General features: G+C 39.6%; 2 protein-coding genes across 2 annotated transcripts in view; one reads left to right on the forward strand and one right to left on the reverse strand.

Annotated features, from left to right (window-relative positions):
• The window catches only part of CCDC138 (coiled-coil domain containing 138), a 96,301-nt gene extending 93,483 nt beyond the window's left edge, over positions 1 to 2,818 (forward strand). The window contains exon 12 of the mRNA XM_063594704.1: positions 12 to 2,818. Within this exon, the coding sequence (XP_063450774.1) occupies positions 12 to 88 (77 nt within the window). The 3' untranslated portion in view covers positions 89 to 2,818. The remainder of the gene's footprint in view (positions 1 to 11) is intronic.
• Positions 2,819 to 14,150: 11,332 nt separating this feature from the next.
• The window catches only part of EDAR (ectodysplasin A receptor), a 34,203-nt gene continuing 26,058 nt past the window's right edge, over positions 14,151 to 22,295 (reverse strand). The window contains exon 11 of the mRNA XM_034952415.4: positions 14,151 to 14,617. Within this exon, the coding sequence (XP_034808306.2) occupies positions 14,295 to 14,617 (323 nt within the window). The 3' untranslated portion in view covers positions 14,151 to 14,294. The remainder of the gene's footprint in view (positions 14,618 to 22,295) is intronic.

Consider the following 22,295-nt stretch of genomic DNA (forward strand, 5'->3'; position numbering starts at 1 on the left):
TTCCTTTTCAGGTCATCCTCCATGCCCTTCTGATGTCCACACGTCTCTTCATTTTCTTCTCAGGCCTCCTCTTTCTCTCACCATCTAAGTTATTGAAATTCTTGAAATCCTAAGCAGGCCTGGCACTGAGAGGTAAGCACCTGAGAGTGTCAGTCTTCCCTAGATAAATGGAACTGTGTGCAGATCTGGGACTGCTGGAAGGGTGTGAGGTAGGGATTTAAGGATGGCGCAAGTAGGGTGGGGCTAAAAAAGACCTTGTCTTCTTTATATAGGAGCATCGAGATTAAAGGGTGTGAGGTAGGGGTTTAAGGATGGCGCAAGTCAGGTGGGGCTAAAAAAGACCTTGTCTTCTTTATATAGGAGCATCGAGATTAAACACTGAATTCAGCAGTGTTCAATTCATTTCTTATTTTCCACTGTATTTCATTTCAACCCATCCTCTATATTTTGTGAGCCTAAAGCCTTTAGATATGTGTAGAGGAAGGTGTGATACAGCTTTCAACTTCTTGAAATTTGCCCAAGAAATACTTTGTATCATGAGGTCTGCAGTTATTTATACAAATCCCTGAAAATATTTCATGGCAAATCTGTAGCACCCAGTTGAGATGAGACCAAACTGGAAAAAACTCTGTGGCTGTGGTTATTGTCAGTTCTGTAAGATGAAGATGGGACCAGTGACAAGAATGTGCACTATTTACTGAGCACTCACCTGCACAGGGCCATGTGCTTTTCAGACATTGCCTCTTTCAGTCTTGAGCACAATGCCAGTTGTGCCATCCCCTGACATATAGATGAGATGAAGATCCAGACATAACCAGCAAGGGCAGGGCTGGGATGCGATCCATGTGTGCCTGGTTCCCAGGGTTCGCATGTTTGCAGTGTTCTCTCCATAACGGTTTGCCTTAATGAAGAGAGGATTCAGGATGTCCAGTTTCAGCCTCACTGGCTGGGCTGGAATCTTCCATTGACCCTTCCACTCTACATCCCTCCCTGGCCTGGGATGCTCACTCGAGTGGGCTTCTTGCTGGGCTTGGCCAGTGGGGGTTGCCATCAGGAGACAACAGGGCATCTGCTTCTCCAGGGCATCCCCCAGGGCACAGTGCTTTGTGACTCAAGGGTCTGCCCCTCATGGTTTCCCTAAACCTCACTCCTCTCTTTGTAAACAGCCCCTTTATAAATTACACACCTTGAGGGTGTCATCTGCTTTCTGTCAGGAGCAGGACTGACTCACTAGCATCACTCCTAAATAATGTGAACTTGTTTTGATTTTTTGTTTGAGGCAGAGTCTCTCACAGTGTTCCTAGGCTGGAGTGCAGTGGCATGGTCTTGGCTCATTCTGGGCTCAAGCAATCCTTTCACCTTAGCCATCTCAGTAGCTGGGACTATAGGCATGCGCCACCATGCTCGGCTAATTTTTAAAATATTTGTAGAGATGGGATCTTGCTATGTTGCGAGGCTGGTCTTGAACTCCAGGGCTCAAGTGATCCTTCTGCCTCGGCTTCCTAAAGTGTTGGGATTACAGGTATGAGCCACTGCACCTGCCCAATGATGTGAACTTTTAGTAAGTCACTTCAGTTATCTGGGCCCAACTTGCTTTACCTGTCAGGCAGGGACCATGGTGCCTGGTCTCCCAGATTGTGAATGTCAAAGAAAACAGGTAGAGAGGCACTTTGGAAGATAAACACTCCTCAGAATGGGAGCTAGCAGTGTAATTCCACAAGGCACAGAATGGGCATTCACTGCATAGCCTGACTGGAAGTGGAGCATCCTTTGTGAGAAAAGGAAACCTCTGAGACAGTGAGTATGTTTCCATTCTGAAAAGCTTGATGCAATCAAAATAGAAGAAAGAGCACCGCTGAAGAGAATAAGAGAAGAGATCTTTGTTTTGTTTTTGCTTGTTTCTTTGTGGTAGTGACAGCGTATTTCATGTAGGAACCTGTGACAAAGCTCCACATAATAAACATCAGAAAGTCAAGGATGATGGTTTTGGCCAAGGAGCAAATGACACATGCCACAGCTCTCCTGGCAGGTCCCCTTTTCGAGATTGTGTCCTCCCGGATAGGACTCTCAAGCAGCTGCAACAGGCATCTTCCAGCTGGGAAAGGCCACTTGACCTCTTTTTCTCTTTCGAAAGCCAGGCAGCTGTGAGTCCAGGCTTGTCACTCCTGGGTGCAGGCTCAGGAATTGAAGGTGGGTCTGCCAAGCCACACACCCTCGTTGAAACACCTCTGCTCTGTGGCCAGGTTTTTCAGCCCCTCCCCACTCCCCATCAGCAGTGGCTTCTGGAATTTCCCTGTCTGTAGAATGAGAATAGTTACATCAAAATTTCTTCCCAAGGAGCTAATTGGAATATTGTAATACAAATATTTGCAGAGAATTAATACTGAGAGATGCTAAAGGAGAATTAACTCATGTAATTACTAATCAGTGTCTCTTTTCCAGGTACTCTGTAAGGGAGCTGAAACTTCCAGCCTTTCTTTCTATTCACAAACCCACCTTTACCCGCCCCCAATGCTGGACTTTGGTTTTTCATATTGCTTTTGCAGAACTTTAAAACATTTGAACCTTTCCCTGATGAGTTTTTGTCCTGAGGGGCCAGTGCAGTTTTCTTGCCACTTTGTTTTCCTCTCATATAACTTTTCCCTGTCAATAAGGCATTTAGGCTGAGAGAAAAAGTTATTGAGCATGTGCATCCAAATTTGAGATGATTGTTATTTCATTACCTAATGACTTTAACTTCTTTGATACTGTGTTTGTCTTATGAATATAATGGCTTTCTCACTTTAATGAAAAGTTATACAATAAAATTGAAAAGTAAGTACTGTATCTGTAAAAATTAATTCCTTTCTAAATGTAAAGAATTAATGGGACCAGACTTTTTATTTTTTATTTGTACAAATCTATGGGATACATGAGAAATTTTGTTACATGTGTATAATGTGTGGTGATCAAGTCACCACACGGGTATTTGGGGTGTCCACCCGAGTACAACACATCTTTGTTAAGTATAGTCACCCCAGTCAGCTGTTGAACATTGAATTTTTTCCTTCTAACTTACTGTATGTTTGTACACTTTAACCCAGTTCTCCTTATCCTCTTCCTTCCACCACGCATGATTCCCAGTCTCTGGTATCTGTCTTTCCCTCTCTACCACTATGTGATCAAATTTTTTAGCTTCCACATATAAGTGGAAACATGTGACATTTGTCTTTTTTGCTTGGCTGTTTTCACTTAAAATAATGACCTCTGGTTTTATCCATGTTGCTGCAAATGACATGACTTCATTCTTTTTGTGGCTGAATAGTGTTTCATTGTGTATATGTACCACATTTCCTTTATCCATTCGTCCGCTGATGGGCACTTAGTTTGATTCCATATCTTTGCTATTGTGAATAGTGCTGCAATAAACATGGGGGTGATATATATCAGTATATCATATTGATTTCTTTTCCTTTGGGTAGATACCCAGTAGAGGGATTGCAGGATCCAGTGGTAATTCTAATTTTAGTTTTTTGAGAAATCTTACTTTTCCATAGTGGCTGTTTAAATTCTCACCAACAGTGGGTAAGAATTCTTTTTATCTACATCCTTGCCAACATCTGTTATTTTTTGTCTTTAATAATAGCTCTTCTGACTGGGGTAAGATGATATCTAATTGTGATTTTGATTTTCATTCTGATGTTGGGCATGTTTTCATGTATCTGTTGGTTACCTGTATGTCTTCTTTTGAACAATGTCTATTCATGTCCTTTGCCCACTTTATTTATTTTTTTTGAGACGGAGTCTCTCTCTGTCACCCAGGCTGGAGTGCAGTGGTGCAATCTCAGCTCACTGCACGCTCCGCCTCTTGGGTTCACGCCGTTCTCCTGCCTCAGCCTCCCAAGTAGCTGGGACTACAGGCGCCCGCCACCACGCCCGGCTAATTTTTGTATTTTTAATAGAGACGGCTTTCACTGCATTAGCCAGGATGGTCTCGATCTCCTGACCTCATGATCCATCTGCCTCGGCCTCCCAAAGTGCTGGGATTACAGGTGTGAGCCACCATGCCCGGCCACCTTTGCCCACTTTTTAATGGGATTTAAAAAAATTTTTTTAACTGTGGAGCTGTTTGAGTTCCTTGTGTATTCAGAATATTAGTCCCCTGTTGGATGAATAGTTTGCACATATTTTCTACTATTCATTAGGTTGTCTCTTCACTCTGTTGATCATTTCCTTTTCTGTGTCAAGTATTTTTAGTTTATTATAATCCTATTTGTCTATTTTTGTTTTGTTGCCTGTGCTTTTGAGGTCTCAGTCATAAATTCTTTCCCTGAGAGTTTTCCCTAGGCTTTCTTTTGCTGTTTTTTATAGTTTCATGTCCTATGTGTAAATCTCTAATCTATTTTTAGTTTATTTTTGTATATGATGAGAGATAGGGGTCCATTTTCATCCCTCTGCATCTGGTTAACCAATTTTCTCAGTACCATTTATTGAAGAGGGTGAACTTTCCCCAGTGTTTAGTTCTTTTTGGCTTTGTCGAAGATCACTTGGCCATAAATATGTGTCTTTATTTCTGGTTTCTTTATTTTGTTCCATTGGTCTACGTGTCCGTTTTTATAACAGTACCATGCTGTTTTGGTTACTATATCCTTGTAATATGTTTTGAAGTGAGTCATTGTGACGCCTGAAGCTTTTGTCTTTTCGTTCAGGATGACTTTGAGCTCTTTTTCTGTTTCCATATGAATTTTAGGATTGCTTTTTTGATTCTGTGAAAAGTGATGTTGGTGTTTTGATGGGGATTGCATTGAATCTGTAGATTGCTTTGGGCAACGTGGTTATTTTAATGATACTAATTTCTCTTATCCATGAGCATGGGACCTTTTTCCATTTTATTTGTGTCCTCTTCAATTTCTTTCATCAGTGTTTTATAGTTTTCCTTATAGAGATTTTCCACTTCCTTGGTTAAATTTATTCCTAGGTATTTTATTTTATTTTTGTAGCTATTGTAAATGGAATTGCCTTCTTGATTTCTTTCCCAGCTAGATCACTATGGGTATAGAAATGCTACTGATTTTTATATGTTGGTTTTGTATCCTGCAACTTTACTCAATTTATTTATTAGATAAAAGAGATTTTGGTGGAGTATTAAGGTAGATACAAGGCCATAGCATCAGCAAGGAGGGCCAATTTAATTTCCTCTTTTCCATTCTGGATGCTTTTTATTTCTTTCTCTTGCCTGAGTGCTCTAGCTAGGATTTCCAGTACTACATTGAATAGCAGTGGTAAACTGGGGCATCCTTGTCTTATTTCAGTTCTTAGAGGAAAGGCTTTTAGCTTTTCTTCATTCAGTATGATGTTAGCTGTGGGCTTGTCATAGCCTTTCTTATTTTGAGGTAAGTTTCTTCTATGCCTAGTTTGTTGAGAGTTTTTATCCTGGAGTGATGTTGAATTTTTTCAAATGCTTTTTCTGCATCTGTTGAGATGATCATATGGTTTTTTTCCTTCATTTTGTTGATGTGATGTGTCACATTTATTGATTTGTATATGTTGAACTATCCTTGCATCCCTGGCATAAATCCCATTTGATAATGGTGTATTATGTTTTTAATGTGCTGTTGGATTTGGTTTGCTTGTATTTTGTGGAGGACTTTTGCATATATGTTCATTCACCAGGGATATTGGCCTGTAGTTTTCTTTTCTTGTTATGTCTTTGTCTGGTTTTGGTATTAGGGTAATGCTGGCTTCATAGAATAAGTTAAGGAGAATTCTCTTCTCTTCAATTTTTTGGAATAGTTTGAGGAGCGTTGGTGTTATTTCTTTGTATGTTTGGTAGGATTCAGTTTGAATCCATTTAGTCCTGGGCTTTTTTTGTTGGGTAATTTTTTTATTACTGATTCAATCTTGGTAGGTTTTATGTTTCTGGGAATTTATCCATTTTCTCTGTGTTTTCTAATTTGTGAGCAAATAGTTGTCCATAATAGTCTCTGATGATATTTTTGTAATTCTGTGGTATCGCTTGTAATATCTTCTTTTTCATTTCTGATTTTATTTGGGTCTTCTTTCCTTGATTAATTTAGCTAACTGTGTATCGATTTTTTTATCTTTTGGGAGAATCAATTTTTCATGTTGTTGAGTCTTTGTATTTTTTTAAGTCCCTACTTTATTTAGTCCTGCTCTGATCTTTATTATTTCTTTTTGTCTATTTTTGGGCTTGGTTTGTTCTTGCTTTTCTATTTCCTTGAGGTATATTGTTTGATTGTTACTTTGTACTCTTTCTACTTTTTTTGATGTAGGCGTTTATTGCTGTAAACTTCCCCCTTTGCACTGCTTTTGTTGTACCCCATCAGTTTTGCTTTATTGTTTCTTCATTTTTATTTCTTTCAGTTTTTTAAATTTTCATATTAATTTCTTTTTTATCCAGTGGTTATTCAGAAGCATGCTGTTTAATTTCCATGTTTTTGTATAGTTTCCAAAGTTCCTCATGGTATTGATTTCTAGTTTTATCCATTGTGGTCTGAGAAAATACTTGATATGATTTTGGTTTGTTAAGTTTTGTTGAGACTTGTTTTGTGGCCTAACATATGGTCTATCCTGGAGAATGTTCCATGTGCTGATGAAAGAATGTATATTCTGTAGTCAGATAGAATGTTCTGTAAAGATCTGTTAGGACCAATTGCTCTAAAGTTTAGTTTAAATCCAATGCTTTTTGATTTTCTGTCGAGGTGATCTATCTAATGCTGAGTGGGAGAGATGAAGTCTCTGACTGTTAGTGTATTGCATCTATCTCTCCTTAGATCTAATAATATTTGCTTTATTAATATGAGTGCTCCAATATTCTAGACATATATATTTAGAATAATTATATCCTCTTGCTGGATTGATCCCTTTATCATTATATAATAACCTTTTTTCTTTTCTTTTTTTTTTCACTGTTTTTGACTTAAAGTCTATTTTATCTCATCAGTACAGCTACACCTGCTTAATTTTGGTTTTCATTTGTATGAAATATGTACATCACTTTACTTTCAGATGTGTCTTTACTGGTAAGGTGAGTTTCTTGTAAGAGGCGTATAGTTAGATCATGTTTTTTAATCCATTCAGCTATTCTATATCTTTTAAGTGGAGAATTAAATCTGTTTGTGTTCACAGTTATTGATATGTGAGGTTTTGTTGTCTTTTCTGGTTGTTTCATATATTCTTTGTTCCTTTCTTTTTCTCTTATTGATTGTTGTTGTGGTTGGTGGGTTTCTATAGTGGTACCATTTCTCTTCCTATTTTATGTGATTGCTTTACCAGTGAGTTTTATACTTTCATTTGTTTCCATGATGGTAAATGTTATTTTGCTTCCAGGCTTAAAATTCCCTTGAGCATTTATTGTGGGGGGAGTCTAGTGGTAATGAATTCCCTCAGCATTTGCTTGTCTAGGAAAGACTAGTTCTCTTTCATTTATGAAGGATAATTTTGCTGGATATAGTATTCTTGGCTGACATTTTTTTTTTTTTTTTTCTCTCAGCACTTTGAGTATATCATACCATTCTCTTCTGGCCTATAAAGTTTCTGCTGAGAAACTCACTCTTAGGCTGATGGGGTTTTCTTTTTTTCTTTTCTTTTTTTTTTTTTTTTGTGATGGGGTCTCACTCTGTCACCTAGGCCAGAGTGCAGTGCAGTGGCATGATATGGGCTTACTGCAGCCTCTGCCTCCCAGGCTTAAGCAATCCTCCAACCTCAGCCTCCTTAGTAGCTGGGACCACGGGCACAAGCCCCATGTCTGGCTAATGTTTTGTGTTTTTGGTAGAGATGGGGTTTTGCCATGTTGCCCAGGCTGGTCTTGTACTCCTGAGTACGAGTGATCTACCCATCTCAGCCTCCCAAAGTGCTGGGATTACAGGCATGAGCCACTGCACCTGGTCAGGGGTTTTCTTGATAGGTAACTGTATGCTTTTCTCTTGCTCTTTTTAGGATTCACCCTTTATCTTTGACTTTAGACAGCTGGACTATAATGTGTCATGGCGAAAACGCTTGCAGAATGTATCTTCCTGGAGATCACTGAGTCTCCTGTATTTGAATGTCTAAATCTCTAGACTTAGGAAGTTTTCATCTATTATTTTATTAATTAAATTTTCTAACCTTTTCTCTGTCTCTTTACTCTCAGGGATACTAATAACTCGAATATTTGATCACTTTGTGTTTTCCCAAGTGTCATGAAGGCTTTACTCATTCTGTTTTATTCTTTTTCTTTTTGTCCGACTGGATTATTTCAAAAATGCTATCTTCAAGTTCTGAGATTCTTTATTCTCCCTTATGCAATCTATTTTTGAAGCTTTCAAATGTATTATATATTTCCTTCAATGAATTCTTCAGTTCTGGAATTTCTGTTTGGTTCTTTAAAAAAAATCTATCTCTTTGGTAAATTTTTCATTCATATCCCGTATTGTTTTTCTGATTTCTTTGTATTGTTTTTCAGAGTTCTCTTGTATATCACTGAGCTCCTTTAAAATCAATATTTCAAATTTTTTATCTGGGATTTCAGAAATTTATTTTTGATTAAGATGTATTGCTTGAGAATTCTGATGTTCCTTTAGAGGCGTCACATTTCCTTAATTTTTCATGTTTCATTTGTCCTTAAGTGGATCTCTGCACATCTGGTGTAACTGTTGCTTCTTCTTGTTTTTGAAATTTCTTTCATAGAAGAAGACTTTTTCCTAAAGATATATCTATGGTTTTGGTTGAGTAGGGTACTTTGGCTTTGATTCTGGATGCACATAGTAATGTAGTCTCTGTATGATTTTTTAGGCTGTAAGTAGTGTTGGTGGCATCCATGATTTCCCCACTGGGTTAGGGTGAAGTTATTAGTGGAGGCTGTGGTGAAGTTGTACTAGGGATTGGGATGCCAAATGGGCCAGTCTTCAGGCCCTAGTGATGACAGCAATGGGCTAAGTGTGCCTGTTTGTGCCCAGGGCTGTATAGCTGGCATCTCTGTTGGCAGTTATTTGGCAGGCTGATTTCTGGGCCTCCAGGTGGCTTGTTCAGTTGCTGGTAGTGGCAGCAATGGATTGGGTGTGTAGGTGGGTTTTGGGGCCTTTGGGCAGCTGGCATAGCATGAGCAATGGCAGTAGCAGTAGCAGGACGATTCTCTGGGTCCCAAGTGGTGTGCATTGATGTTGGTGGTTGCTGTGATGGACTGGGTAAGACAACCTCTTGGCCTTCAGGTGACACTTGCAAGGAGGTACCAGGTGATGTGATGGTGGCTGGGAGTTTAGGCCCAACCATAGGCCCCAGAAAGATGCTCAGGTACCCAAGGTGGTGGATTGAATTGCACAGTTCCCAGGACCCCAGAATATGTGCCCTGTCTGAAAGAGGGGGCAAAGCTGGGCTGTGCAGGTTTGTGCTCAGGCCCCTTGGTGAGAGCAGGCACCACCATTGGTGGCCAGGATAAGGTGATCCTCAGGCCCCAGGCAGAGTGCTCAGGTAAGGGATGATGGCAGCTGTGCTAAAGTGCTACCACTGGACAGAGTGTGGCTGTGCTCTGTGGCCACAGCCTGGGCTGGTAGGTGAGAATGTATGTCCTTCCCACAGTCCCAGTGGGGCTTGCTTTCCAGCCTTGACAGTGTTAGCCCATGCCTGTCTCACCCTCCCACCCTGGCTGCAGGAGGCCCCATTTCAGCTGGTGAGCAAGTCCCAGTGGCAACTTACACCCTTTCAGCATCCTAATTTCTGTCCCAGCAGCACTCACTTCCTGGCATCAGCAACTGCAACCCTTTCCTTGTTTGTTTCTTAGCCCTGGCTGTGGAAGTGCTTGCAGCTCACTCCCCATTCCCAGCAGCAACAATCTGGGTTTCTGTAACACCTCAGTCCCAGTGCCTCTGGGCCCCAGGACAGCATGCAATCTACCCAAGGCTAGGTTTGAAAACGGTGTCTTGCTGTAGTTGCTTAGGTCTCAGAAAGGTGTGGGATCCAGTGCAAACTCCATCTCTGGAGCAGTTCCATCCCATGGTCTCCCAGCAGCTCCCTATGTTAGTTTCAGTGGTTGGGAGGGTTGAGGGGTCTCTCATGGCCAGGATTACATGAGTTCATGCTGGGGATCTGGGCCACTGGAAGTCTCTTATTCACCCCTTCCCTGAATTGGAAAGTCACTCCCAGCTCCTAGTTGATCCTGGCTAGGCAGGCTGCTTGTCTCCCTTCTCCTTCCCTGCTTTTGGTGTTTCCTGCCACTTCTCTGTTGAATTCCAGTGTTCTCTCTTGGATAATGTATTCAAAGTGTGACTGTCTACACACTGTTTTTGTTCTAAGTGGAAGAGGCTGGCATGAAATGCTTCTAGTAGCCATCTTTGTCTGTGCTATTTCTAATACTACATTGCTGTACCTAGGTAAATTCCTCTGGGAAAGTTGAGACCCATGTTCACAAAATAAAGAAAGAGGCCACAAGGATGAAAGAGGCCACAAGGATAAAAGAAGGGTCACCTAATTCCTCATGGTTATTTCATTTATTTATTTGGTTGCCTTTAAACCTACATTCATGGCTCAAAATCATTATGCAAACTGGGATTCTCATATTACTATTGATTTTAATTTTCCTTTATATTTTCCTTTTTTAAACTTCCTGTCTGTTACTTGTCAAATCTCAGTAGAAGTACACCTTCTAACAGAATAATACTGGCCCTGCATTTTGAGATGATAGCAAATGTTTACAGAACAGACAAAATCAAACTTAACAATAGACTTCAAGTAGACCTAGCCTGAGAGCCACTCTCTCCAAACTTCCCATTTGTTCAAACATGGCTAAAGGGTTTTGACACTGACTCCTAGTCACCATCAAATCCCTCCAATGTGAGACCAGACCAGCCACCTAGGACAGGTCTATCCTGGCACAAAGGAATAATCAAAACCTAACTATGAGATGACTCACTGGGGATGCTTTCTGATAAAGATCTTGATCAAATGGGGGAAATGTGGAAGTTGTCAGAATTATAAAGGAGTCACTTGTGCTTAAAAAAAAAAAAAAAAACTGACAAATAGAGTCATGGAAGGCCAGGAAAGAAGGGTTCTCCCTGCATAAATCACTGATAACAAGAGCCATCACAAGACTGAAAAAACGAAAACCTTGCACAAAGGCCATGACAATCTTAAACACACACAAAGACTCCTGCAAGGACCTCTGCCCAGCAACTCCCTGTCCAACCCTGGACTGGCACCACCCTTATTATTGATCCTTGTAGCCAAGGATAATTGTCTCAAAATAATTATGCAATCCTCCTTATTTTCCTCTAAGAACCGTTGTCTTCCTTTACCTCTTCAAAAACACGCATAGTTTACTATGGCACATATATTCCCATTGCAATGCCCTGTTCCCCAATACATATCATCATTTTCTTTCTTTTAGAGAGCCTCTCTCTGTTATCTAGATTGACAGAGATGATGGAGTAGAGCTGCCCCAGTTAAGGTATTCCAACAGGCAGAGGCCCCAGTTGACCCACATTCAACTGAGCCCAACCTAAGTCAGCTGACTGACCCCCTACTAACTCCCGAGCTATGATAATAAATGACTGTTGCTTTAAGCCATTGAATTTTAAGACAGACAGACAGTTTGTTACACAGAAATAGATAAGTGATACAATGCCTTATGAGCTAATGATGGCAACTTGGAAAGCAATGCTCCAGGTGGTTTTTACATGATCTCTTTGTAATGTTTGCTTCTGCCTAGTGAATGTCCCAGGCCATAACATTTTAGGCACTTTGTTTATAGCTGGTTGCAATCCTACAGTCTCATCATACATAGGGCAATAACCAGGAACAGAGCAATCAGAACCTTCCCCACTCACCCCCCGACCCACCACCCCAAATACAAAGAGAGCTCACATTACGGTAGTCTATAAATCTTATTAATGTGTTTATTGAGATTATAAAATATAATAAGTTATATATATACAGAATTAGACAAAAATAATATTGACAATTAAGACTTCACTGTCTAAGGGCTACAGACCTACCCTGGGGTGTTTTCTAAATGTTTTAAAGTATTGCAGAATTATGAATATCTCCACACAAAAATGGCAGGATGGAGTCCCAGCTTTGGTCAGTGAGAATTATTATGATCTCATTGTTCTGAATCCCATAACATCATAGGCTAAAGCTTGTCAGAGTAAATCCCATGTTTCCAAATAAGTAAATGACAAGGGAATTTGTAACTATATAAGGAATAGCTCCCTAAAAATGGCAGGTGGAGAGCCAATGGAACATGAGCTGACACTGGCTGGCCTTACAGCCCCAGAATTCTAATAGTGTGAAATGAGGCCAAAGCACCAGGAGCAGAGAACAGCCACCCCACTCTTTCGCTGAAAACATTCTGAGGAGGGTGCAAGCTGTTATCCTGGAATGGCACACTCATCACAAGTGACATTTGCAGTCTAATTAAGGGGAGACTCATCATCATCATCATCACAAGGCAGGGGGAAGGGGGCACCACAGGATTTCAAAGAGGAATTAAAAGGATAATTAAGCTCTGCCGTGGAGTATTTAGCTTGCAGGGTAAACCAAATAGGTTCGAAAAACAGCAGCAAACAGACACAGTAAATGATGATATTAAATATTCAGGACCTCATTATGATCCTCTCACAGTATGTACTACATTCGTTGGTGGGAAATTGCTTGTTGGTGTTAAAGATATGACTGATTTTCCCCCTAAAGCATTTTTTCAGTCATGCAACTTGTAATTTTTACAACCTCGCTTTATAAGTCAGAGACTTTGTTTTAATGTAGTAATAAACACAGACCTGCCATCAGGGAGTTCAGCAGTGAACTCTAACCCCTGGTGTGATCACTAGCCTGGCTCCTGAGCTCTTGGCAGTTACAGGGATAGTACAATAATATGCCAAGAACAATGCCAGTTTATTAACTTTCTGCCTATAAATGTTATGTCAAACCATTGCAGTTATTGTGAAAATGCCAAGTCTGAGTTTTTCTGTTTTTATTCCCATTTAAATGGACAAACCACACTGTGTTGACTTCCATAGAGCACCTCAAAGGCCTGGCATTTCCTATAGCTCCACTTTCTTTTTGCTCACCTGAACCCTACCTGCCCCAATTATAGAATCACTAACTAACATCTCATTGGCAGACGAGAAACTGAGGCTGAGAGAGGAAAAGACAAGGCCCAAGGTGGCACAACTAGAAGCCAGCTCCCTGGACATCAAGCCCAGGCTCTCATTTGCACTGCAGAACTCCACTTTCCCTGACTGGCTCAGAAGGCTGAGTCTGAAACTCTCATGCCATGAGGCTAATCCACAAGTCTTAGATGCTCTTGAAATCTAGAATTATGCGTGGCTGAACTCTTAGGAAGTCATCATTTCTCTAATTACAGTTGACTACTCATATATGTTTGAAGCAAAAACACAGCCTGACACATTATAATTTAAATTGCTGTGTCCTTCAGCATTGCTGCCCCTAAAAGGTCAAATCTGCCTAAGACTGAAGTGGAAGGCCATTCACATGTAGTGCAAACCACAGGGTTCCCAGGCCAAAGATTAATGCAGTAAATGAAATTGGCTACTGCACACATCCAATTGCTTGGACAAACACATGCCTTGCATATTGGTTTTGTATAGAGTGAGCTCTTCCATTATTGACTGTAAAGCCTGTAAGAATATGGATGACCTCAAGGATAGGTAAAAAGTTATCCTAATGAAACCACATAGGGTATTAACAGACTTGTACTAAACCTGAAATAATACCTGGAGCAGGGTGTCTGCATTTTGTTGCCATTTTATCAAAATGTTTGAGCTGCTTCTTCACTAGGATGCCATCCTTCATCATCCCAGTAGGGAGTCATCTCCCGCTTAGAACTTCTATTAACGTTTTCTAAGCGCCCCTTCATTCAGCTTGTTTGATGTCTTCCAGTGAAGTGGTTTGTAAACATACGTTCCTTCTGTCTTCTACTGGAGTGCAAACTCCTTAAAGACAGGGACCAGATTCTTCACTTCTGTCATTCCCACAGGGTTTGATTCATTTGAGTCCTCAACATTGTCTCATTGTTCAATGAGTTAATGGTGGGCTGGTGGGCTGGCTGTATGAGTGAGTAGATATTTACTCTGCCTGGTGAGGTACAGGCGAGCATCTGAAAGTATCCCAGCTCTAGTCCTTTATCTTTGGTTAAATTGGAAGACAGGCCTTATTTCGTCTGGCTCCTTGAACATCCTAAGGCATACGGTGACATATCACAAAAGCCTTGATTCTTGGCAGTCTTTTGGCACCACTCACAGCTCCAGAGCCCTCGTTGGATCCTTGGCTTGTCCTGGGAGGACAGCCCACAGGCATGCTTTTCAGGATGCAGCATGTGGCTGGGAGGCAGGTGGCACAACCCCCGCCCACTCCAGTATGTCTGCACACAAGGACTCCACAGCATCCAGCCGCTCAATCTGCACCAGTTTTGTGAGTAGCTCAGGGATGCTGTAGCCTGCCGTGCTGATGCGGTCAAAGAGTTGCATGCCGTCTGTCATGCCCCCAATCTCATCCCTCTTCAGGCCGAAGCTCTCGGCGAGGTGGCGCCACGTTTTCACAACAGCCTTCTCAGAGTTGTACGTGGAGCTGAGCATTCGGCTAGTCTTCTCGAGGCAATCAAATGGCAGCTCCGTGGGGCTAAGACCTACAGACACCAATGGCCACAGTTAGATGTTGCAAGTCACAGTCAATAGAAGGTCAACACTATGAAAAATTATTTAAATGAAATAAAAATTATTTGAAAAAAAATTTTTTTAAATTATAAAACATGCAGAAAGCCACCTAAAACAAATGCATAACTTAAGGCAAACGACACCTAGAACGCTGCCAGCCACAAGAGAGGGCTGTGCATGTACCCTGACCCCGGTAATAGCCCCTTCCCCACTAGGAAAATGACTGCTATATTGACAATGATAATAATTCCCTCATGACCATTTTTAGCAGTTCTCAAAGACTTCAAGACAAGTTATCCTTAGTTGGGTAACCCTGTCTCCCAGGGGGCTGGGCTGAGGAGGGGGTCAAAGGGACAGTATCATGTCTCCTTAGGAAACAGTAGTCAACTTTGTGATGGGTGCTCTCAATGATAGCCCCAGATTGGGGTTATCTGAACCAAGTCACTGCTAACTCAGTGGTCTGATGGTTCTTGGGCTTCACTGTACATTAGACTCACCTAGGAGCATTTAAAAACTTGATATTGCTGTTTCTGGAAGATAAGAGTAGATATAATTTTCCCTAATCCTCCCACTAAGTACAGCTAAAAGCCCTGGACATTCTGTGTAAAACAAATACAAGAAGTCTGAAAAGTGGAGAAAAGAAGACAGACCAACTAGGGACCTCGATACCTTAGGATGGTGATGGTGGTAAGTTCCCTGGGTTTTCTTTTGCCTCATCAATTCCAGACATGGGGCAGAAAAGTCCAAAAATCCGGAAATAATAGCAACCACAGACAAAAACAGCCCCAACAAAAGTCTTCTGTCTCTAGTCAGAGCACTAGGAAAAGAGCAGCCTAGCAAGCATAAAACATTTAGACAATAATTGCTCTATTCCAGCCAAACACCACAGAAAAACTGTGTCCCCACTCTATCCAGGGTAGCAAAGACTGAGTGGGGAGCCTAGAATTCCACCCTCACCAGGCTGTAACACTGTGCCAGGTGGTGTCAGGAAAGGCCATGTAGGGAGCTGGGGCTTTCTCATCAACCAGCTGGTAACAACTCCCCTGCCCCCGTGGTGACCATGTCAGTAGCCATACTCCCAAACCCCAAGTAGCAGTAAAAAGGAATCCCCCTTGAGTGTTAGTGAAGGTTGAGTGGGGAATTTGGATGTCTACCTTCACCTAACAGTAGCAAGACAGCACCCTCATTCTCCTGCCACAGGGCTATCAAAAGGAGCCAGCTAAAATAGAAGGCTTAAATAAGACCCGGAGTTTCATATCAGGACATAAAACTACACAGGTTTCAAAGTGAATTCACTCATCATACCAAGAACCAAGAAGATGTCAAATGAGTAAAAAAAGAAAATCAATAGCTGCTAACACTGAGATGACAGATGCTAGATAATCTGAAAAAGGTTTTAAAGAATTCATAATAAAAGTGCTTCAACAAGCAATTATGAACATGCTTAAATGCAAAAATAGAAATCCTCAGGAAAAATAATAGAAAATGTAAAAAAGAAATGAAAATATTAGAACTACAAAAGTACAATAACCACAATAAAAAGCTCAGTAGATGTGCTCAATGACAGAGTAAGACAGAGGAAAGAATCAGTGAGATGGATAATGGAAACTAGAAGTGGAAATTACTCAATCAGAGAAAATAAACTGAAAAACACAGAGCCTTAGGGAACTGTGGAGTTATAACAGAAGAGCTAACATTTGTGTCAAGAAGTTTCAGAAGGAGAGGAGAAGAGAGTGGGACTAGATAAATACTCAAATAAATGACGGTTTAGAACTCTCCAAATTTGTAAAGAGACGTAAGTCTACAGATTCAAGAAGATAAGCAAATCCCAAACAGGATAAACCCAAATATATTCATGTCAAGATACATCATAAATGAACTTCTGAAAACTAAAGACAAAGTCTTAGAAACAGCCAAAGAAAAACAACACCTGACCTAGAGAGGGAAAAGAATTAGAATGACAGTAGACTTATAATCAGAAACCTGGAGACCAGAGAGAAGTAGCACAGTATTTCCAAGTACTGAAAGAAGAGAACTTTCAACCCAGAGTTGCATACCAGGTTGCAGTGAGCTGAGTGAAAATATCCTTCAGGAAAGCATGAGAATATCAAGACATTCCAAGCCAAAGAAAAATTAAGAATTTTTCACCAGCAGACCTACCCTAAAAGAAGCAAAAGGAAATTCTATAAACTGAAAGGAAATAGTAAAAGAATGAAACTTGAGACATCAGAAAAGAACATAGTGAGCAAAAATATGGGCACATACAATAGACTTTCCTTCTCTTTTTAAGTTTTCTGAATTACGTTAGGCAGTTGAAGCAATTTATGTGGTTCTAAATATATGTAGAGAAAATATTTACAACTACTATAAACAGAGAAGGTAAAGGGACATAGAGAAAGGTAAGGTTTTTATACTTCATTCAAACTGGCAAAATAATAACACCAGTAAGGCTGGGCACGGTGGCTCACACCTATAATCCAAGCACTTTGGGAGGCCAAGGTGGGCAGTTCACCTGAGGTCAGGAGTTCAAGACTAGCCTGGCCAACATGGTGAAACCCCGTCTCTACTAAAAACACAAAAAACACATTGGCGTGGTAGTGCACACCTGTAATCCCAGCTACTCGGGAGGCTGAGGCAGGAGAATCGCTTGAACCTGGGAGGCGGAGGTTGCAGTGAGCTGAGATCGTGCCACTGCTCTCCAACCTGGGTGGCAGAGTAAAACTCCATGTCAAAAATAATATTAATAATAATAATAACACCAGTAGACTGATAAGTTATATGTGTCAATGCAATGTCTAGAGAAACTACTAAAATAACTATGGAAAGAGATAAAATCAAAACGTATCACTCAAAAAACACCAAAATCGAATTCTGAAATATGTTCAAGTGACCCACAGTAAAGCAGGAATAAAAAAACACAGAAATGAAAAACAGAGACAACAAACAGTAAACAAAATATAAAATAGCAGACTTAAGCCCTAACAATGACTACATTTAATGTAAATGGTTTAAATACCAACTAAAGGCTGGGCGTGGTGGCTCATGCCTGTAATCCCAGCACTTTGGGAGGCCAAGGCAGATGGATTAGCTGAGGTCAGGAGTTCTAGACCAGCCTGGTCAACACGGTGAAACCCTGTTTCTACTAAATATACAAAATTAGCTGGTGTGGTGGCACATGCCTGTGATCCCAACTACTTGGGAGGCTGAGGCAGGAGAACCACTTGAACCTGGGAGGCAGAGGTTGCAGTGAGCCAAGATCATGCCATTGCACTCCAGCCTGGGCAACAGGAGTGGAAACTCCAAAAAAAAAGAAAAAAAAAAAAAAAAAAACCCAAACCAAACCAAAACAAAAAAACTAAAAGGTAGAGCTTGGTAGAGTAGACTTAAAAATTTTCCCAGTTATATGCTGCCTAGAAGAAACTCACTTCAATATAATGAGAGAGACGTTGGAAGTAAAGGATGGAAAAATACATATCATGCAAACTTCAATAACAAGAAGGCAGAGTGGCTATAACATCAGTTAAAGTAGACTTCAGAGGAAAAAATTACCAGAAAGTGACATTTAATAATGATTAAAGGGTCAATCCAAGAAGACATAGCAATCCTAAATGAATATGCACCAAACAACAGAGCTCCAAAATATGTGAAACAAAAACTGATAGACCTGAAAGAAGAGATAAGTCCACAATTATAGTTGAAGACTTTAACATTCCTCCCTCAGTAAATGATAGAACAATTAGAAAAAAAATCAAGAATATAGAACTTACCAACATCATCAACCAACACGATCTAATCAACATTTATAGAACACTCCATTCAACAACAGCAGAATACACATTGTTCATAATTATTGGCCTTAAACCTCAACAAATTAAAAGAATTGAAATTATACAAAGGATATTCCCCTACCACAATAGAATCAGAATATAAATATATAACAGAAAAATCTTCACACACTTGAAAACCAGACAACAGTCTTCTAAATAATCCACAGGTCAAAGAGGAAGTCTCAAAGACAATTTAAAAATGAATGAAAATAAAAATACAAGATGTCAATATTTGTGAGACATAGCTAAAGTAGTACTGAGAGTGAAATTTATAGGACAGATACATACAAAGGAGGAAAACTCAAGTTAACAATCTAAGCTCCCATTTCAAGCACTTAGAAAAAGATTAACAAAATAAACCAAATGTACATAGAAGGAAATAAGTAATTTAGAAATAAGAGCAGTAATCAATGAAATTGAAAACTAAAGTAAAAGAGATAAATATGAAAAGAGACAGTTATTTGAAAAGATCAATATAAGTGACAAGGAAAAAATAGAGAAGACACAAATTACCAATATCAAGAATGAAGCAGGAGATATCACTATACACACCATAGATATCAAACAGATAATAAGATAAAACTTGCAACTTTAACTCTACACATATAAATTTGATAACTTAGATGAAAATAAACAATTCCTCAAAAAACATAAACTATCACAACTTACCCAACATAAAATAGATCATTTGAACAGATTTATAACTATTAAGGAAGCTGAATTTGTAACTGTAAAAATATCTAGCCAAACGCGGTGGCTCATGCCTGTAATCCCAGCACTTTGGGAGGCCGAGGTGGGTATATTGCTTGAGGTCAGGAGTTCAAGACCAGTCTGGCCAAGATGGTGAAACCTCATTTCTACTAAAATACAAAAATTAGGGCTGGGCACGGTGGCTCAAGCCTGTAATCCCAGCACTTTGGGAGGCCAAAGCAGGTGGATCATGAGGTCAGGAGTTCAAGACCAGCCTGGCCAACATGGTGAAACCCCATATCTACTAAAAATACAAAAATTAGCTGGGCATGGTGGCATGCACATGTAATCCCAGCTACCCAGGAGGCTGAGAAAGGAGAATCGCTTAAACCTGGGAGGTGGAGGTTGCCAGCCTGGGACAGAGTGAGACTCCGTCTCAAAAAAAAAAAAAAAAAAAAAAAAAAAAATTAGCTGGGCCATGGTGGCATGTGCCTATAATCCCAGCTACTTGGGAGGCTGAGGCAAGAGAATCACTTGAACTTGAGAGGCAGAGGTTGCAGTGAACGAGGATTGTGCCACTGCACTCCAGCCTGGGTGACATAGCGAGACTCCATCTCAAAAAAAAAAAAAAAAAAAAAAAAAAAAAAAAAAACCTCCCCAAAAGAAATCTCTAGGTCCTCATGATTTCACTGAAGAATTCTACAAAATGTTTAAGAAAGAATAGCAATTCTACACGATCTTTTCTAGACATAGAAAAGGAAGAAACACTTCCTAACTTATTCTATGAGGGTAGTATAAACTGGATACCAAAACCAGACAAAGACAAAAAACAAACCACAAACCAAAGACCAAGATCTCTCATGAATATAAATGCAAAATCCTTAACAAAATATTAGCAAATAGAATGCAACCATAAAAAAGAATTGTACCACATCAGGTATGGCTTATTCCAGGGAGGTAAGGCTGGTTCAATATTTAAAAATTATTGTAATCCACTCAAAAAATTAATGTCAACAATTTATAAAAAGCCTAGAGCTAATATTATACTTAATGGTGAAAAATGGAATGCTTTTAAGATCAGAAATAAGGCAAGGATTTCTGCTTCTGCTTCATCATTTATATTCATTGTAGTGCTGGAAGGTATAGCCAGTGCAATAAAATGAGAAAAGGAAAGAAACGGTACACAGATTGGAAAGGAAGAAATAAAACGGTCCCATTTGCAGATGTGATTATCTATGTAGAAAATCCCAAGGCATCTACAAGAAAACTCCCAGATCGTATAAGTGAATTCAGCAAGGTCACAGGATACAGGATAAACATACAAAAATCAATTGTATTTCTATATAACCAACAATGAATGTATGGCTACTGAATTTAAATTGTCGTTTACAGTGGCTCAAAAAATAAATGATATGGTGTAAATCTAACAAAATATGCACAGAACTCGTATTTCGGAAACTACACAATGCAGATGAAAAAAAATTAAAGTTGTGCTAAATAAATGAAGAAATATACCATGCCCATGGCTCAGAAGACTCGACATAATAAAGATGTCAAATCTTCCCAGATTGATACACAGTTTTGTTGCAACTCATTAAAATCCCAGCAAGGCATTTTGTACATATAGGGAAGATTATTATAAAACTTATATGGAAAGGCAAAGGAACTAGAATAGCTAAAAGATTTTTGAAAAAAAAATAAAGGAAAATGGGAGCAGTCCATTTGATTTCAGGACTTATATGTTATTACATAATTTATACAAGAATCAAGACCTTGTGGTATTATCAGAGGGACAGACATGTAGATAAATGCAACAGAACAGCAACCCCAGAAAATAGACCTATACAAATATGCCAAACTGATTTTTGACAAAGTTTGAAAAGCAATTCAATGGAGGAAAGATAATTTTTCAAAAAAAAAACGGTGCTGGAGCAATTGGACATCCATAGACAAAAAAATGAACTTTGACCCAAGTTTCATATCTTCTATAAAAATCAACTCAAACTTAAATGCAAAATATAAAACTGTGAACTTAAATGTAAAACATAAAAACTATGTGGACTTAGAATGTAAAACATTAAGCTATAAAACTTCTAGAAAAAATTGTGGGAGCATATCTCTGGGATCTAGGACTAGGCAAGAGAGATCTTAGATTTGACACAAAAGCATCATCCATAAAAAGAAAACTTTATAATTAGTTTCATAAATTTGACTCATAAAAATTTAAAACATCATTTTATGAAAGACCCTGTTAAGAGACTGAAAAGATAAGCTAAACTATAGGATGGAGAAAACACTTATAAAACCACATATCCATCATAGGACTAGTGTCTAGAATATATTTTTAAAAACCCTCAAAACTCGACAGCAAAAAAATCATACAATACCATTGAAAAATGGGCAAAAGACATGAAGAAACATTCATTTTACTGAAGAGGACACACAGATGAAAAAAACACAAGAAAACATATTTAAACAATAGGAACATGCAAATGAAGACCACAATAAGATATCATAACACACTTCTCAGAATAGCTAAAACAAAACATAGTAACACCACCAAATGCTGGCAAGGATATGGAGAAACTAGAACGTTCCCACACTGCTAGTAGGAATGTAAAATGGTACAATAACTTTAGAAAACAGTTTGGCAGTTTTTTAAAATAATCAACCATGCAACTATCATACAACCCAACAAATGTACTCCTGGGTCTTTATCCCAGATAAATCACGACTGATGTCCACACAAAAACCTATACACAAATATTTATAGCACCTTTATTCATAATAGCCCTTAAGTGGAAATAACCCCGATGTCCTTCAACAAGTGAATGGTTAAACCAACTCTGGTCCATTTATGCCACAGACTACTACTCAGCAAGAGAGAGGAATGGACTATTGATACATGCAACAACCTGGATGGACCTCCAGTGAATTATGCTGAGTGAAAAAAGCCATTCACCACGGTTACATACCTTGTGATTCCACTTTTATAACACTCTTGAAATGACAAAATTATAGGAATGGAGAACAGATTACTGGTTTCCAGGGGCCTAGGTGAGGGTGGGGTGGGTGGAAATTGGCTGTGGCTATAAAAGGCAACAGGAGGAGTTTTTGTATGGGAGCTGAGTCG

This window comes from Pan paniscus, chromosome 12, assembly GCF_029289425.2.
Source record: "Pan paniscus chromosome 12, NHGRI_mPanPan1-v2.0_pri, whole genome shotgun sequence".
Classification (NCBI taxonomy): Eukaryota; Metazoa; Chordata; class Mammalia; order Primates; family Hominidae; genus Pan; species Pan paniscus.